Genomic DNA, 19,604 nt, shown 5'->3' on the forward strand with positions numbered 1-19,604 from the left:
TAAACAAAATATTTTGCTGGCCTTGTAAGTCAAAAAGTTTTAACTTATTTTGTTGAAGTTGTTCATTTTCACATGTATGTTGTGAAGATTTTTAAAAAATATATTTGTAGTTATATTGTGTTCTAAAACTATAGTTTCCAAATCTGATTGTGCATCAGAATCAACTAGGATGCTTTCAAAAAATACAGATTCTCAGGTCCCTGCCCAGATCAACTGAATCAAAATTTCCAGAATTAGAGCTGAGGCACGTATAGTTTATACAACAGCCTAGGTGATTTTGATACAGCCATTTGAAAACTAATGTTCTAAATATCACAAGAGTTTATATATGGAAGAGTTAGAATCAGAAGACTAATAAAAACATCTCTAAATGAAATATTCCTTACATATGTATTATCTCTTATTGCTTATTGGTTCTGACAGGCTAAGAAATGCAGAGTGAAGTTGCTTCACCCTCTGAATAAAAGTTATTTTGATATATTCTACCACAGAATTCTAGATGAGTTATTGTAGCTATATAACGTCATTAAAGAATGATCAGCCAGCATTTCTTTTTTTTTTTTTTTGTGAGGAAGATCAGCTCTGAGCTAACAGCTATTGCCAATCCTCCTCTTTTCCCCCTTTTTCTCCCCAAAGCCCCAGTAGATAGTTGTATGTCATAGGTGCACATCCTTCTAGTTGCTGTATGTGGGACGCCGCCTCAGCATGGCCAGACAAGCGGTGCGACAGTGCGCACCCGGGATCCAAACCCGGGCCACCAGTGGTGGAGCGTGTACACCTAACCACTAAGCCATGGGGCCGGCCCCAGTCAGCATTTCTTTTTCATTATTCTACTGTAGTGTTTGTCTAGAGGCAATCCTTAAGAGTTTTTCTTTCCACATGAACTTGAAAAAACGTATGAGTATTGCAAATGTGAATTGCTAAAAATTCACTTAGGTATTAAATTCACATAGGTATTTAATTGAAATATTTCATCAACTTCTTTTAATTATGCATTTTTATTATAATTACATTATTTTAAATATACTGATAATTGCAGATGTATATATTTCCATAGCACACCAGAAGTAATAAATCCAGAGGTTGAGAGAACAAGGCCAAAAAATATGGATTAAAAAAATATAAATGATCTCCATCCAAAATTCTTTTAAATGTTCTTAGAAAGTTGAATTGACAGAGACTAACAGATATAATAATGTTGTACATATGTTTAGAACATTTGAATCACAAATCAGTAAGACAGGAGCTAATCCTGATATTGCTACTGAGCCCCTAATAATATCAATATGAAGAGGTACCACTACTAAAGGACAAACATGAAAACTCAAACGCATTTACACATAGATCTATTTGATACATTCTATCATACTGCAATGACATCCCTCAAGATTCTTTTAGCAGTCTTTTTAAAAAAGAAAAAGTTCCCCAAAATTCTAAGTGTACTAGGAAAAAACTATGTTAAATACATGTTCAAAAATCTTTACTGACACAATTAAAATAGTTTTGACAGCTTTTGGCACATATTTTTAATGATTTTAGTGAAATGAAAACATTTTATGGGGGGAAGAGAGATGTAGTTTCTGAATTATTTCAGATACTAGAAACAGATTTCAAAAAGTCTGGATTGTCTTTTAATCAGTACAGATCATGAAGAATTAAATATAAACTACTATAGATCCTAATTATAGATTATCCTTGTAAAAGGTAAAACTATCTACATTGCCCAGAATGATCCAGCAAAGTCACTAATACCAGTTCACATCTCAAAGATTGATGGGATTTTTGCAACAACCTTTGAGAACTGACAAGTTGAAAGATAAGACCTCAATCTATAGCCACTTGAACACATAGCTGAGATTACTCATACATTCTCTTTCTACAAACACATGCCCTTTCTGAACATCTGCCAAGAAGTTATAAAAGTAGTTGTCCTAGTTTGTCTTCAAAAGCTGGGAAAGCTCATAAGGCAAAACTTTTAATGTCAAAAGTGAACAGGTTTTTTGACTACAAATACCTTCTCTAAAATGTTAGCCTCCAGGACAATCACAACATTGATAAAGAGAAGTAGAAAGATTCTTCAGCATACAGAAATCTCAATATTTGAAAGATAATACTACTATTAGCACTTTCAAGGAAGAGAAAAATAACTGCTACACTACCCTGGAATGTCATTCATCACCAAGAAAGTACTGGCAAGATTTCTTCTTGTTACTTTATTGAGCAATATAGTTAGCCATGTGTTCCTGGAATCACAGTACAGAATAGTTTTCCATTGCAAAACAGTACTAGAGAGGATCTTCGCAGCGAATAAAAAACAGAAAAAAATTTTTTCTATAACTCTAATCATAATTTGGTGATTCTACAAAAACATTTGATATATCAGTAATACCATATGATGAATGACACCTATGAGTATTTGGCCACAAGTGTGCTTATCAACATCAAAGATTACTACTATGGGGGTAAGCAATATAGTTTTCTTGTCTATCAGAATTCAAAGTCCCATCTAACTCACTCCTCATAACTTAAAATATTGCAAACAACCAGTTTTATCAAATAGCTACACTTAGAAAAAAAGAGGCAACAAATACACACATACTCTTCCAACACAACACTTTTGGTCATCAAAAGTCCTTGCAAGCTATCCAAAAATACAACACAAGAAACACGCTCATGACACCTCAGACAATGGCATGGACTTCTATTAAATGAGGCCAAAGAAGACAATTAAAGTCATGAATTAAGGTAAAATGATCATATATAGCTCAAGATTTTTGTCCGTAATATAAAGCTATTACTCTTCTAACTCCTAACACAATGCTAAGTGATGACCCGTCACAGAGAAAATGATATCCCTATATTATTTCGACAAATAAGTTATAAGAAATTGGGTCATTCTGGCCTGCCACACTTAGCCAGGTCAAGAGACAATATGGCACTAAGTTTTTCAATTAACTATTTTCTAGGTTCAAAACAACTTTATACCAAGCTTCTTTATAAATTTCACAGATATAAGATATGAGCAACATCCTATACCAAATCATCCACAAGATCCTTGAATTTAATCAAAATTAAAATGACTATAAAAATTCATTTTTATGAATTTTATGAGTCCAATTTTATGAATCCATTTTATGAATCCAATCACACAGGATTTGACACATGTACAAGATAGGTAATATTAACCCTCCCTCGTCCCTCTTAGTGCTCCCATACACTAAGTATGTACCTCTATTTTATCATTCATAAAACCATTTAATAGGCCATCTCCCCCATAAGACTATGAATCTAAGAACCAGAAAACTACCCTATTCATCTTTGTTATCCTCACTGCCTAGAAATGCCCTGGTCACAATAGTCATCAAGGAACACTGAGTGAATAAGAACATAATATCTACGTCACAATTGTATAGAAAGCTGAAGTAGACAAACAGGAAATCAGGTAAATAAAAGGTAAATTTTAAAAACACACAAAAACAGAAGAACAGAGAGGCAGTAGGTACATCAGGAAAAAAAGCACTGGTCTGGAGGGGCTGGGATGTCTTTGGAATTTAGATCAATTCTAATCCAGATTATGGCAATAACGAATGTTAGAACCTTCAGCTAATCACTCTGCCTCCCTGGATCTCAATTTCCTCATTTGTAAAACAAAGAGCAAGACTAGATGAGCTCTGTATTTCCCTATATGCCATAAGGATGATTTTAAAACAGCAGGAACACTTATTCCTGAAAAATAGCACGAACAAAACAGATATAATAAAGATACCAGGTGAGATAACATAATTCTTGAGTAAAGGATATTGTACACGTAGGACGCAGAACTCCATAAACAGTAACACATCGCATCAATACGGTCACAGCCAATCAAGAATTATATACACACATACCTAATGTGGAAATTTTACTGGCACATTCACTTATTCAATAAATCTAAAAAAGAATCAAGTTCTGCCAAAGGCAAAGGTTAAGAGATCTGAAGAAAAAGAGACATAAAAGCAAAATTCTGTTTGTTATTCCCTACTAGAAATTACGAAAATACACATCATATGTAGCACATATGTGCACACAGACATACAGACAAGAGCAAAACAAAACGCATCTGTATGCTTTTTATGAATTGAAAGGCTCCTTAAAATGAATCACAATTTAATTTTTCGGGCTAGAATAGATCAATATTTCACAACATTTTAGCAAAAGTTAAGCTTCAACAATACGCACATCTGGGGTACATTCACTAAGAACCAAACATGCAAAGGATCAAAGACATTCTTAAACTTGAAAACCAAAACAACTCACAGACTTATGTTCCAACTACGTAACCAAAATAAACCTTTGCCGTAAAACAAATCAATCTTGCATCTCAGATAAGAAGTAGTAGTAGTAATCAATTTTGATCTTGATGACTACCAGACTCAATACAACAACGTCTGTAGTCAATATTTTTTTAATGTAAGCTCTGTTCTCAGTACTATGCTAAATATTGTAGAAGATAGAAGAGACCTAAAGGTAAGACCCTTGCCCACAGGTTAATCTTTCCAACCTTACTAGTAAGGCAGTTTTAGGTTATTGTAAACACATAGTCCCATTTCTCCCATATCCTTCCTAAAGACGTAGGAAGAAAAGTGAGCAATTCTAATATCCACATATATTTCAAATTATTTTTAAAAGCTAGAAAAGGTCCTCCAAAACAAATATTACAAACAAAACAGATCCAGATATACGAGAATAGAATATATTGTACCCTAACAGGCATTTCTATAAAGCAGGAAGACAGAGCACCCTCAATAGATAATCTCACAAGTACGAATATTTCACAATAAAAAAACAGAAATACCTTTCCAGTCATCACAACTACAAATCAAAATCATTAAGGATCAAAACAAAACAAAACCATCAAAAGAATTCTAATTTATACAAAATAAAATTGAATAAAGAAGTAAATTATTATGGGTTCTATTAATAGTATTTCTGACCTGATTATTGATACCTCAATCTTTCTCTCACTCAAATTTTTCAAAAGAAAATAAAGTGAGAAAAATCAATTTGAGAGTTTCAAATCTGTTGCTTTCAAAGTTAAGCCACATTTCCACTGCTTGTTCATGTATATAATCAATTTCTATCTGTTCCTGATAGTGGCAGGACCTAATTGGCTATCCATGTCAACTAAATTCAAGAAAGCCCAAAAACGAATTAAATTCAGCTATGGGGCATTCCAAGGCTACTAATTATGTATAGACTATAAATTATCTAATTATGAATTTTAATCTACCTAAATTTTTCAGTTCTATCTCCATAAATTATATCCTAAACACCCTTTAATATCAATTGCTCAAACAAAATAATTCTGGCTCTCTTCCCCCTAAATTAGGGTCAGGCAATCACAATTCTTTACTGGTTCCAACTTCATGATAGAAGAATACCATGTTCTTCTCTTTACAGCCTACCAAGCACTTTCACATACATTACTTCATTTCAGTCTTCCTATGAGGTAAGGCAAGAATTAGCATCTTTTTTCATGGATAAGGATAGAGATTTAAGAAAGTTAGGTAACTGGGTCAAAGTTCACCGCTAGAAAGTAGTTGAACGAAGACTAGAATCCACATGTCCTGACTCCATGTCCAATTTGCATTCCATAATATCACACAAATGAAAGTATTTCTAAAAATTACCGAACTTAAAAATTACACTTTTGGGGCCGGCCTGGTGGTGCAAGCGGTTAAGTGCGCGTGCTCCGCTGCGGTGGCCAGGGGTTCGCCAGTTCGGATCCCCGGCGCACACCGACGCACCGCCTGGCAAGCCGCGCTGTGGTGGCATCCCATATAAAGTGGAGGAAGATGGGCACAGATGTTAGCCCAGGGCCAGTCTTCCTCAGCAAAAAAAAGAGGAGGATTGGCAGATGTTGGCACAGGGGTGATCTTCCTCACAAAAAAAAAACTACACTTTTCCTACTTAATCAAACATTTTGTAAATAATATGAGAATTAAATTAAGATTCTAAAGCAAATGCAAATAGTAAAGAGAACAGTCTAAACTATCTCCTTTCTTTATCAACATATTTTTAAAAATAAACATAATGTTCAAGAGCAGTTCAAATACTACAGTAAAAACAGCTTAAACTTAAATCTACTGTATTCACCCTATCACCCTACACACAACCAACTCTGCATAATGCATGCTAATAGAGAATAGGTGAGGTTAGCTATAAATTATTTATACTATATCTGACTTAGATAGAATAAAAATGTCCAAAACCTTCACTTTTCCTAGTCTTAACCTCCTCTTGGCTTTGCTGTACTCTAGTCTAGGAGTCTCCACCGTGGAGTACACATGACAATCTACTGAAATATGGGAAGAAATTATAGAATGCTGTCCCCATTTTTTTTTAACCTGAAAATAAGAATTTAGGTTACTAATTTTACTATATGAACTGACACTGTCACCTTCACATAAATTCAAAAATACACATATAATTTGGATAGGGGGTAGGCTCAAAAATTTTTCACAGATGGGATTTCTATTCAAAAGAATTTGGAGACCATTGCTACAAACAGAGAAGGTAGACGAGTTCTAGGAGACAGCCGACTCTAGACTGCATCAAATAATCAAAGAGAAAACCTATTTAAAGGTGTTCATATCTGACAGTGCATATACAAGTAAAGATTTTCCAACTGTATTTGCATAATCCATGCTGATATAAACATAACTTACCTCATCCTGGACTCCACTGGTAGTAGTCAACTTGCTCCCATCAGTAATTGTAATAATTATTGCTGGCTCCAAGAAAAAAGGGTTTCTTCCCTAAAGTCAAAAAACACATTGATCATATTAAGGTCTAGACACTAGCTTAATTTTTCTGAGTAAAAAGTCAATTCTCAGAATAGTGTATAAATCCCCTTTTCTTGATGTTAAATTTTATGTATAGTATATTAACTTCTGCACATTAAAAAAAGGTTTAGAAGGAAACATAACTGAATAGAGGTCAGCCTTGAAGAAGTGCGATTAGGTAGAAAAAAAGGTGGATTTTTCACTTCTTTCTACATTTTTGTATTGTTTTCATTCTTACAGTGAGCATTTATATTTACGTAACTGTAAGTATTTAATTTCTTAAAAATGATCTTAGAGTTCAATTCTAATAATCTGACATAGTTAGACATTACAAATTAAAGTAATAGAAAGACAATTATTTTCTGAGAAACTTCTTAAAGAGGAAGGCAAAATAATAGGTGAACATTACCATGTAATGTAATCTACGCCTGAAATCAAAGTGTCTAACCAAGTGACTAGGTATACGGATGGAAAGGCTCTAAGAGCTGGTTCCATGGAAACACTACGGCTCCTCAGAGCTTACCAAAATGTAACTGTAGTCCAATATGAAAAAGTAAGATTAAGAATGCTTACTTAAAGAAATTGCCCGGCGAGAAGAATACAAATCAACAGTAGAAAAGGCAATGGATCACAGTGGCACAGAGCTCTCAAATATTCTATACATACAGTGAAATAACTTCAGTAACTTCCATTCAAATCTCTGGCCAAGTCACTCTATGAGTACTATGATCAATTCCAGGTGACACATTTTGTGAGGGACTCAGATAAACATAAGCTTATCTTTTAGATATAAATGGCTCTCATTTGAGATATTAAGCACATTCTGTATAACTCTTTAAGACAAAACTATGACCAAAGCGTAGAAGTTCCAAGAGGGGAAACCTTGTATTTGAAATCAAAGGTATGAAATTCTCTGCTACTAACGGTGTTCAAGAAAGGACAAAATGAAGTTTTGTTGGATATGATGTAGAACACTATATGACAAATTTTAATGTGCATATGAATCACTGGAGATCTTGAGAAAACATAGGTTCTGATTCAGTAGGTCTGGGATGAAGACTAAGGTTCCGCATTTCTAACCAGATTGCATGCTGGGAGATGCTAATGTCCACAGACCATACTTAGAATAGCAAGGATGTAGAAAGGTTATATTCATGTAATATTCCACAATTCTAACCTTTCCCTTACATTTATATAACTCAATCACTAGCATATTACAGTACAGACTCAATATTTGTTGAATGACTTTATAAACACTTTTTACATACAGTAATTGTGATTATAACCTGTTCATCATAAAGTGGGGGGCAGGGGGGTCTGGTAGATTAAATTTCTTGATCAAGTCACATAACTTATAAGTGACATATACAAATTTTTCAAACTGGTGTCCAAGAAACAATGGTTCTGGAAGGAGAAAGCTTCCTCTGGTCAAATAAAATTAAAATATGTTGGATATAACCTCCAGAAGATGTCTAATGCACAGTAGCATTCAAACATTACTGGAGACTTGAAGGAAGAAAACATGAAATTACCTTCCCTTCCCCCTCTACAACAATCATGATAAACGGAATGCATTTTGGGAAACATTACATTACACTATATTGTCTCTCACAACATTCACTCCCAACATAAATAATAAATTCTAATAATGCAGGTCTTCTCATGGATCTAGAAACAGACAGTGTTCATTCCCACCTCCGAACTTTGATTGGTTCCCCCAAGTAGAATACTTCTCCTTTTCCCTGCCCACAACTGATCCAATCCCTAATCATTAAGTCCCAGTTTAAGTCTCCCTCTTCTTCCATGAAATCTTCCCTGATTACGCTGGTCTTGAAAAATTACCCTTCTCCCTCTACAAATTATAATAGCAGTAGTTTTCAAATTTAAATTAAATAAATAAAAATATAGATAAATAAAATAAAATTGGATTTGGAGTAGTTTCATGAAATACATTTTGAATACTACTTCCCTATAGAATATATCCTCTCCTTCTCAAATTATTTTTAATTTAAATATATAACATCTTGCACAACATGAACATACTTAACACTACTGAACTCTACATCTAAAAATAGTTAAGATGGTAAATTTTGTTACGTGTCTATACTACAATATTTTTAAAATACACTATCTTGTATTGTTTGCTATTATCTCATGTGTTCGAATACAACGAAGGCAAGGATCATGTCATATTTCTTCCTCAGCACTGAGCACAAAATATTTAAGCACTGGGCACTTAAATACTCACTGATTCACCAATTACAGCCTAATACAAAGCTGCCCAAGTTCACAGAACTATTTAGAATTATCCAAACTTCAACAAGCTTCAAAAAATACAGATATGTTACTTTTACCTCAATATAAATGAGTGCTTCCCAAACTTAACACATAACTCATGAATTTGCTAGGCCACAAGGGTATAATATCTCCCTCCTATATCTGTCCCACCGTCCACTGTCTATTCATTCATGTTTGTCATTCAAACATTTACTAAATACATTAGGCATTGTTAGGTACATGATACATAATCTCTACTCTCATAAATAATAAATGTATGTACCTATGTACATATAACAAAAACTCTCCTCTCCTTGTCTCTACAAATACCATTCATTTTAGCTCAAAAATTAGCAAAGGAAGATAAAGAAAACCAAATGTCCTAATTATCTTCAAAACTATTGTATTTTGCTTCCACCCTTAAACTGAAACTACTTTGCCTGATTTGTTGCCTTTCAAAAACAAATCAGCAAATGTCTTAAAGCCACCACGGCATGGACCAAATACCTGCAGTAGTATCTCTATATCACCTCTACATTTTAACCTAAGTCAAAGTCATATTTTCTGATCAAAAGTTTTACATCCATGCATTATCATTCCTGTAAATGTATTCTGAGAACTACCCTCCAGAGGCCAGAGAACTGGTCATAACTAAAGAACAATGATCTATGGTGTATTAAGAACCTTATGATGATGTCCATCCAAAAACTAATACATACTTTCTTAAGGACCATAATGTCTAAAAATCAGGCTAAAATGTATTAAAATTTAGCAAAAAGTTTTTGAGTCACTAAAATTTAAGCTAAATTCAAACACTAAAATCAAAGTTACTTTTTCCTTGACAACAAAACAAAGCTTTTAGTTGAAACTTTACCAGCGTAATACTACTACTAAGTACTAAGTAGTACTAACCTAATACTCTCCACAGAGGCTATGCTTGAAATTGCTATAATAACCACATACTTGATAATAACAATAAAGCACTTATATTATCTCATTTGACCCTAAAAATTTGGTGAGGTAAAATGTTCAGGGAGATTAAATGATATAACCCAAAGTCACTCAGCTGGTAAGTGGAAAAGCTAGAACCTTATTCCAACTCTAAATCACATGGTCTTTCTGCAGCATTTGAAGGTCCTGTTGGTAGCAGCTAAATTCTCTTAGATATAATTCTACACCAACCTGGATTATGCCATATTCACCCAACAATGAATGGTGTTACAATCAGTTTGGTTTTATTTAATATATTCTTTATGCACTGAAATTAACTACAATAGGACTATTCCTTTAACTTGGTTTCCTGTTGCTCTGTGATTTCTTATCCACCAATTTTTCTATCTATAAATCAATGTACCTCCTCCCAACAAAAACACACTGAAACAAAAAAACAATATATAACAATGTTTACTTTTGAAGACTATATAACTTCAACCAACTTTCAGAGACTATGTATACGAATACAAAGTAATATTAAGTTCTGTAATGGCTTTAAATTTTGGAAAATTCAGATAAAGATCAAAGGTAGAAAAACGTAAAGAAAAACATGACCATCCTCATTTCACCTATTTAATTATTTAACCCCACCGTGCCTAAGATCCCTTCCTCTCTAAGATGAAAGAGTTTTGCCAAGAATCACACTAAAAAATAGCAATAGTATTAGTTATGACAAAAATTAGAATAATGTAATGAATATAATTTATACATAAAAGGCTTTATTTCTTCAGGAAAAAATTATCCCTATCTCTATATGTAAACGTTTGAATTAACAAATTTAAGCATAAATTTCTAAATCACCTGCAGAAAGTGACCAGACCGTGTTGCTCCAATAAAGTTTTCTTATACACAGTTTTACACTGTTCCTCCCTTGCCTTTTGTAGTACATTTATTCTTGGCAGAAGCATAATAAATAACTGCCATCTTTCTTTGAGAACGCTATCTTTTATTCAAGAAATTAAAACACGGTTTGGGTTGTGTGTCACTATTACAAGTTTTTTTTTCAGGTTTTCCAAAAAATAATTGAACATTTCAAAGTCTAAATTATAAAGTCATGATTTAATCACTGCAATATCATGTTATTTGGTGCCACGCCTCTGCAGTTTAATAATCTCAAATCTATATATTTAAGAGTAACTATTTTACATTTTTATTCTCAGTAAGTATGTTTATGAAGTTACTCAATTTGGGGACAGTTCATATTAGAATTTCCCTCAAAATATATGTTGATCATAAAGTTTTAAATAGCCTTTATCTTAGTTATAATATCTCCAAAAAATATATATTAAGCTTTGCTACATCAAAGGCAGCCAGTAGAGGGACTAAAAGTTTCCTTTTGCCATTAGCAGAATTAAACTCGGATATTTTACTCTCAAAGCATGGTTCTTGGCATGAAGAAATCTAGACATGTCACTAGAAAATACAATGCAAAGTATAATATTCTACCTCTAGAGCTATTTACTAATGGAAATCCTGTCATTTAGAAAATTTGATTTTAATATTGGGCAAAAGCCTCAGGTAAGAGAGTTTTGCTAAAGATTAAAAGTAAAAATTTTCACTTAAGTTCTCTCAAAAATGTAACAGTATCATGGTTAATTAAATTAAGGCATAAAATCTCAATAAGAAAATTGAAAGAACATAATAAAGAAAGTAGATCGGGGGCCAGCCCAGTGGCGTAGTGGTTAAGTTCATGCACTCCACTTCAGCGGCCCAGGGTTCGCAGGTTTGGATCCCAGGCAGAGAGCTACACACCACTCATCAAGCCATGCTGTGGTGGCGTCCCAAGTACAAAGTGGAGGAAGATTGGCCCAGATGTTAGCTCAGCGACAATCTTCCTCAAGCAAAAAGAGGAAGACTGGCAACGGATGTTAGCTCAGGGCCAATCTCTCTCACCAAAAAAAAAAGTAAGTAGATCTTATCCACTAGAATCTATTTCCTTTTTGCAAAGAAAATGCTTTTGAAAATGTTAAAACAAGTTATTTGGCAAAGAAAATAGTTTTGAAAATATAAAAATAAGGCTAATTTCCCCCCAAATACAAACTAACTTGGTTCTCAGAATCATAATTTTTAGTTTGACCCAAGAAATTTAAAATGTAGTGGGGGAGGGGCACAGGAATTTTACTGCACCCTTAAACAGGCCTTATCTATTATCATCTGAAGCAAAAAGAAGGCAGCCCTGAGCGTTCAGTAAAACTCTTAGTGGCTACCTTTGTTGAAGGACAAAGGGCTCAAGTTTTCTTTTGGTGTCACCATGCTCCACCACGTTACCAGTCCTTTGAACAATCCTATAAGGATAGCCAAGTGCCTGTCTATGCAACACTTTTCCCATGACTTAAGGCTACTATTGAAGTGGAAATGTGTACCAAAGCTCAGCTCTGGCTCTCCTGTGACAGCATCTTCAGCTAACCTACATCTATTACTGTCTAGCTATTTTGCTATACGCCAGGAAAGCTATGGCCAATAGAAATCAACAAAAGGATGTTAAGGTATATAACATCTTACACATCTAGGCTAAAAGCATATCACCTAGTAAGAAAATCAAGAACTCCCAGAAATAGCCTGTGCTAAAACTTCCTTTTCAAGTAAATAACAGCGACAACAAGCAAAAATGTTAAAAGATGGAAAGGGCTGCCTTGAGAAATAAGTACTACGTCACTAAAGGGTCTCACGCCTATACTGGACAAGTACTAAGTAGGATTGCTGTTAAAAATTTTCTAATGGTTAAGTAGGCTGACTACATCTTTAGGTTCCCTTTATTTACAACTTTGTAGAATCTATATAAATAGTAAAAATATGAAATGAATCCTGCATTATCTATCCTACTAGTTTCCTCTATTACCATAGACAATAAAGAGGTAACAATATATGTTCCTCTAAAATACGACAAATCACCTCATAATCATTTAGAAACTTTTTCTGACACTTCCCTATATAATTTGTCAAAATTTTGATTCCATAAAGAAAATATAAAATATAGAAACATTAATATTAAACATCATAATCTTCTACTTTAAGCTTATTTCTAAAAGTATTTTAAGATGCAGTTCACATCCAAAGACTTATTAGTCATAATACTGATAGTAATAAACACTATTACAACTATACAGAACTAAGAGAAAAAGCTTTTAATACATACTTTGCGACACAAATTAACTAGAATAAAGATAACATTTTTTAATTCAGTATTGCTCAAACTTCAGACATTTGTACGCCACAACAAGAATTGCTTCAATATCTGCTTATTACCTGTGCTAATATTTATATACTTAATATTTTTCTTTAAATCAGTTCCATTTTTTTATTTTAGCCTCAAACTACAGCAATAAGATCTATGAAATCATAGTTTTGATATGCTCATTATATTTTATAATCAATAATTCATGCCATTAACACTGTTTAGCTATTTTTTTAAAGGGTGGGAAAGTTCATTATATTACAGGGATGAATATACAACTGGTTAATTACACATTCCAAATAAAATATAATAATTATTTAAGTAAACAAAAGCCTGACAGGCTTACATTTAAATCAATATTCCAAGGCCAGAATTATACGTTTTATGTTTTAGAATTCGGCAAGACTATTACTTTTATAATCTCAAGTTGTGTGGCATAAATGAGGTCTTTTGATGTAAAAACTCTAAAATATTCATCTTAAGAAATTAGTGCTTTTAAAATAATACCTTTGACTATATACAAAAGATCTCTGAAGGATACATTACAAACTGATTAACCATGGCTGCCTCTGAAGAATAGAAGTGAGCAACTGTATAACTTTCTATAATGCTTGAACTTTTTAACCATGTGCATTTATTACATATATTCAAAACAAGTACTCTTCAAAATTAAAATGTGCTTAGTATCCAAAAATAAAACTTTCACGCTAGTGAATAAAAACCTAGCATCTTAGAATACATTAAGGAATATAACTATAGAGAAACATGTTAAAATTCCACACTAAAATATATTTTTAGTTTCAAGTAATTCCATTATAGAATTGTGTACTAATGCAGTTCCATTATCTAACCATATAAGCCTTATGTTAAAAATATAACAGCATTAAAAACAGATGGAGGGCTGGCCCTGTGGCTTGGTGGTTAAGTGCGCGCGCTGCGATGCTGGCGGCCCGGGTTCGGATCCCGGGTGCGCGAGGCACCACTTCTCTGTCCAGCCTGAGGCCAAGTCCCACATACAGCAACTAGAAGGGTGTGCAGCTGTGACATACAACTATCTACTGGGGCTTTGGGGGCAAAAAATAAATAAAATCTTTAAAAAAAAAAAAAAAAAAAAAAAAACAGATGGAAGAATCCCATATATTTATTTTATTATGACTAAGGAGCAATATCTTGAAATTTGATTTAAGTAATAAACCAAATAATAATAATGTGAGAAATATTCACTATTAAGAACTAAAGACTTACTAGCTTGTCTTTGTGAAAAAAAAAAATTAATGTCAAGGAAACTCAGTAACTGACAGGGCTAAGCATTACTGCATCAAAGGACACTAAAATAAATTCAATATATCTGAAATATTAAATATTTAATATTAAATATTTAATAATTTCACAGAATTTGAGTTTTCCATTTGAACTGGAGTCTAAATTTTGAATAAGATTACTCTAACAAATAAATAACTGGTTTTGGCAATATTTAAAAAGTAGGCAAACTGTTTATACTGGCATAAAAAGAGTAATGAAGGTATCAGAAATATAACTTTACTTAAGAAATACTAACATTCTGGATAAAGAACCTAATAAATCCATTATATTAAATAGACTGCAAGATATTAATTTGGGAGAAAATTATTCCAGCAAAGCATGTTAATAATAAACATGCTAGAAACATGGCAGAAAAAGTTAAAAAATAAAAGCCAAGATGAAAACATATTTTCAAAGACAGGTAAAGTGGTGAAGTTATATAGCAATAATGCTGAAGATTAACTGGACCTCAATAAATCATAAAGATCTGCCTATTCCATCAAGATTAATCATCTCCTTGGGTTGCTGATCACCACCAAATCTACAGATACTACCCTTGCAGAAGTCTGGTTAAATCACATTATCGCTACTTCCTTCTTTTTTTTTTTTTTTTGTTTGAGGAAGATTAGCCCTGAGCTAACATCTGTACCCATCTTCCTCTATTTTTCATGTGGGATGCCTGCCACAGCATGGCTTGATGAGCGGTGCACAGGTTCGTGCCCTGGACCCAAACCTGTGAACCCCGGGCCACCGAAGTGGAGCACGCAAACTTAACCACTACACCACCAGGCCAACCCCTGGCTACTTCCTTCTAAACAGCCACAGTACAAATATGCTCTCAAAAGAATCATTCACACACACAATAGCTGTCCTACAAAAAAGATGGAATTTGACCATAGCATTCTACATAAGTATCTTCAAGACTACAATTGAAAATGAAGAGGAACTGCCTAGCAAATGTTGCGTATCAGTAGTTAGCAATGAAGCATTAAATTTAATAACGGGAAACAAATCAGGATAACCACTTGGAAAAACTGACAGTCTATTGTTTCCCATATGCTATGGCTAAAGGCCTTTAATTGGATAAATCATAATATGAGATCAGTTTTAAGGGGCCCTGCTTTGTAAAAAATACGGATTTTTCTTTTTCTATGAAAGAACTGGTGATACCCCAATTTCAGTAAGATTTTTTAGGACAAAACATTTAAATTTCTGCAAATCCATTACACAGGTCTATGTATTTGAGTAAATAGTTTCTAGAAATTCATTCTTGCTAGATTCTGATTCAAACATTTACTAATGCTGTGCTAAATACCTTCCCAAGTGTTTACAGATTTTAAATTTTCAAAATAGATGACATTTGGGGAAACAAAAGACTAACCACATAATATTCGGGTCTACTGTTTAAAAAAAATTTCTTTATAAACCTCCCTAACTATATATACAAATCCACCACGGTTTTACCTTAGAAATGAACCTCATGAAAAAGCAGATGTCACATATGGATGACTGCACAGACTGTTACATGTTTTAGATTGTTGCTATAGCTCACTACAATGGAAGCTCTAAGAATACAACAAGATAACTCTTTTTTTACATTAGGATTTACATTCAATATAATCTCGTTTGGGATTAGACATCACCCATTCTGGATTAACAATAAAATTTAGATATAAAGACCTTTTACTCTTCCTATTACCTGATTTAGGCCCAACTTTCTAGAGGCAATTTCTTGGTTTTTCTAACTAGTTTCAGAAATGGGATTGACAACTGAAATTGCACAACAAAAATTCAAAATTTTATATTAGTTATTACCTGCCAAAGCACATAAATGATCAGGAACCATCACAACTCAGGCATTACCAGAGGCCCCAAGGACATCGTTTTGCTTATTCCTGACAATCCAAAAGTACCATACCCTGTCATTTATCTTGTGGATGGAGCCTCTGTACAATCACCACTGTGGTTTGCAGCCTAACCTCTCACAGAACATTGCATACTCAATCATCTTCAATTCCCATATTATTTTTAATCCTTTCAGAATAATTGTTTGGATGCTTCCAGTGTTTAAACTCTAGAATAACCTGAAGATTTTGTTGATGTTTTCTAATATCTAACCAGGCTCACCAGCTTTAACACAAAGGGAAAGTTTTCCTTTAACATGCTAGCACCAATCGTGTCATACACTAGTTACAAATTACATCACCTAATAGCTAATGCTACAATTACTTTTTCTCACACACTCAGAAGTGTTTTCATTTCTATAACGAAGCTTTTTAGGTGATATAATTCTTCCAAGACCTTCGCCATGAGTTCCCCAGCTTATCTGGGCAAAACTAATAGATGGAAAATGTTAAAATGTCATAGTCTTTTAAGTACAGATTAAAAAAAGGCAAGAGTATGTACAGTCTGGAATAAATTTTGAGGAGCCATCACTAGGCTGATATAAATTTGTCCTTTGGTTTTAACTAATCCTCTTAATTATAAGATTTTTAAGTTAAAATACTTCTTATGTGCAACTATCTCTCAATATACCAATAATCAAATTTCAAGTCACATTTGCCCTAAAACAGAAATACCATCACATAAAAAAATCTTCCTAGGCTTATCCTATTATGTTTTTTTCCCACATAAATCTACATTACAAACAATAAAAGGGATCATACATTTTACATTTGACCTTTCTTCTGGACAATAACATCCTCCCTCCACCCCTATCCCAACCATCACCAACTTGAATTCTAAAATAAACTGTTACAAAGCCCTAGAAGAGGACTCAGACCTAAATTTCCTCAAAGAAGCTTAAAACGTTTCTTGCTTTGAAAATCAAAACTATGTTTGTTTGTTTTTTTAAGTACTCGTTGTCAAACTGTTTTTGAACAAGAAAGAGAGATTTTTGGGGAAAAGACTTTTGTAACACCAAGGGGAAAGTATTTTTGGAGCAATCTATAGAACTTTAATTCAAAGCCAAAAACCATTTATGTTCACTATGGCAAGAAATTTTACTTTAGCTGGAACTACGGGAGAGCTAATTCTAGCTTCTTGTGATGGACGTATGTTGGGTTATGGAACAATTTTTATTCTGTTTCTTCTCAAAGCTTTCAGATTAGCAAGGTTTTATCCTGTTACATGTTTACCATAATATTGGGGATGATAATAGTCATCATCATCTGAGTACCTACCATGTACCAAGCAGGCACTTTGCTAGATGATTAACAAATATTATTTCTAATCCTTACAAAAATTTTTAAGATTGGTATTATCACCATTTTGTGGATGAGAAACTTAGAGCTCAGTGACATGAAGGGACTTGTCAATACAACATAAGCTAGTAAGCAGCAGAGCCAGGCACAGCCAGTTCTAATGAAGCAGTTCTTTCCATATCACCACACTGCTTGTTCTGAAAAAAGCTGGATAAAATACTCTACGTATCCACAATTCCAATTTTTAAAATTCAAATAAAAGGAAATTCACAAAAATGGTAATAGGTGTGTTACAATAATAAATTATGTTGTATATCACTTAACGGTCACCACTATCCTCAAGATAGATCCTTTCGTCTCATTTCCCTAATAGGGCAACTGAGGCTGAGCGATTACATGACTTGCCAGCAACTCATGGGTGGAGCAGGAATTCATAGAGCCTGATTTTTCTGAATCTTTAAACACAACGCTTAGAGATATTCGAAATTATCTTACATCAAAGTAAACATGATAGTTAACTAATCACAAAACTGTCCAAGTAAAAAGTTATAATTATAGCTCTAATACTGCCTGGCATACTACATTGGAAAAGTCGACTAATTAACTGACTAGGTTAATAGCTCTATGTTAACTAAATACATCAAAAATTTAAAAAACTATGAAATAAAAACTCAAAAAGTGCCATTAAATATATACATATATTAGCATCTAGGTCTTACAATAATGGTATAAAATCCTGCCAACTATCCTCCACATTCATATTCTTATTTTTTTCCAAACAAGGGAGTGGGAAGGAAATCCAACTGAATGTAACAAACAGTATTTTAATAGGGTGTTACAAGAAAGGCTAAACCATTAACACACTAACAAAATGAAATGCCTGGTTTTCTCAGAGGAACTGAAAGAATGCATATTGCATTAGAGAACTACAGACATACCTCCCAAAAAGAGGACTCACATCTACCAGTTATACCTTTAAATAAAATTTGTTCTTAAATAATATACAAATCACTAATAAAATTTGCATAACTGTTCTATAACCGATTGCAATCTTTTAAAATATTTCATAAATGTAAGGAAATTAAACATTTTAACTTTTCTGGGCCTTACTTTCTTCACCTATAACATGAGGAAGATGGAGTAAACTTCTAACATCACTGTCAATTCTAAAGCCCATGAAACAATAACCATAATAAAATACTTATAGAAAGTCCAATGAAAAGTTCTGTCAGTAGATGCAAAAGTTGTATTCTTTTTTTCAAGAGCGTATATAAAAATTCACTAAGCTTCACGCTTAGGATCTGTGTATTTAAGTTATATCTCAGTAAAAAGGTTGGGGGCAAGAGGGATCAGGAAATAAAGACAAACTAAAACAAAACGAAAAACACTTCAGTATTCTGTTTATGGTCTGGCGCAACCATGCTTAAACAGACTAATAATAAGGCTAAAAAAAATTAAGTTTATATAAGGAAATTACTTTTTTAAAATGGAAGAAAACAGGGCTGGTGTATGTGAGCATTGATCAGTCAAAGAAAGAAAGCTAACCAAGATCATTTTATTCGTAGATTATAAATTTGAGTGAAGGATTATGATGGCTAAAAATAATTTTAAATATTTAAGAAAATTTCAAGTTATAAAATATTGCACAATCTTTCTGGAGAAATCCATGATAAGAACATGGCTAAACAATCCTTTTAGTTAATTCTGACCACAAATGATCTTAAATCAATTCAAAATACTTGAATAAGTGGAATTCTTTCATTCAAATATTAGATTTGTTCCTGGCCTTTTAATTTTCAGTTATACATAGCTTAATACATAAGTATTGAC

The 19,604-nt window shown here is 33.3% G+C and overlaps 1 protein-coding gene across 1 annotated transcript in view; it reads right to left on the minus strand.

The window, feature by feature from the left end:
* The window catches only part of INTS6 (integrator complex subunit 6), an 87,244-nt gene that overhangs the window by 59,465 nt on the left and 8,175 nt on the right, over positions 1–19,604 (minus strand). Inside the window, exon 4 of the mRNA XM_004433678.3 lies at positions 6,708–6,797. Coding sequence (XP_004433735.1) covers positions 6,708–6,797 — 90 coding nt within the window. The remainder of the gene's footprint in view (positions 1–6,707; positions 6,798–19,604) is intronic.

This window comes from Ceratotherium simum, chromosome 10 (assembly GCF_057802395.1).
Source record: "Ceratotherium simum simum isolate JZ-2026a chromosome 10, ASM5780239v1, whole genome shotgun sequence".
NCBI lineage: Eukaryota > Metazoa > Chordata > Mammalia > Perissodactyla > Rhinocerotidae > Ceratotherium > Ceratotherium simum.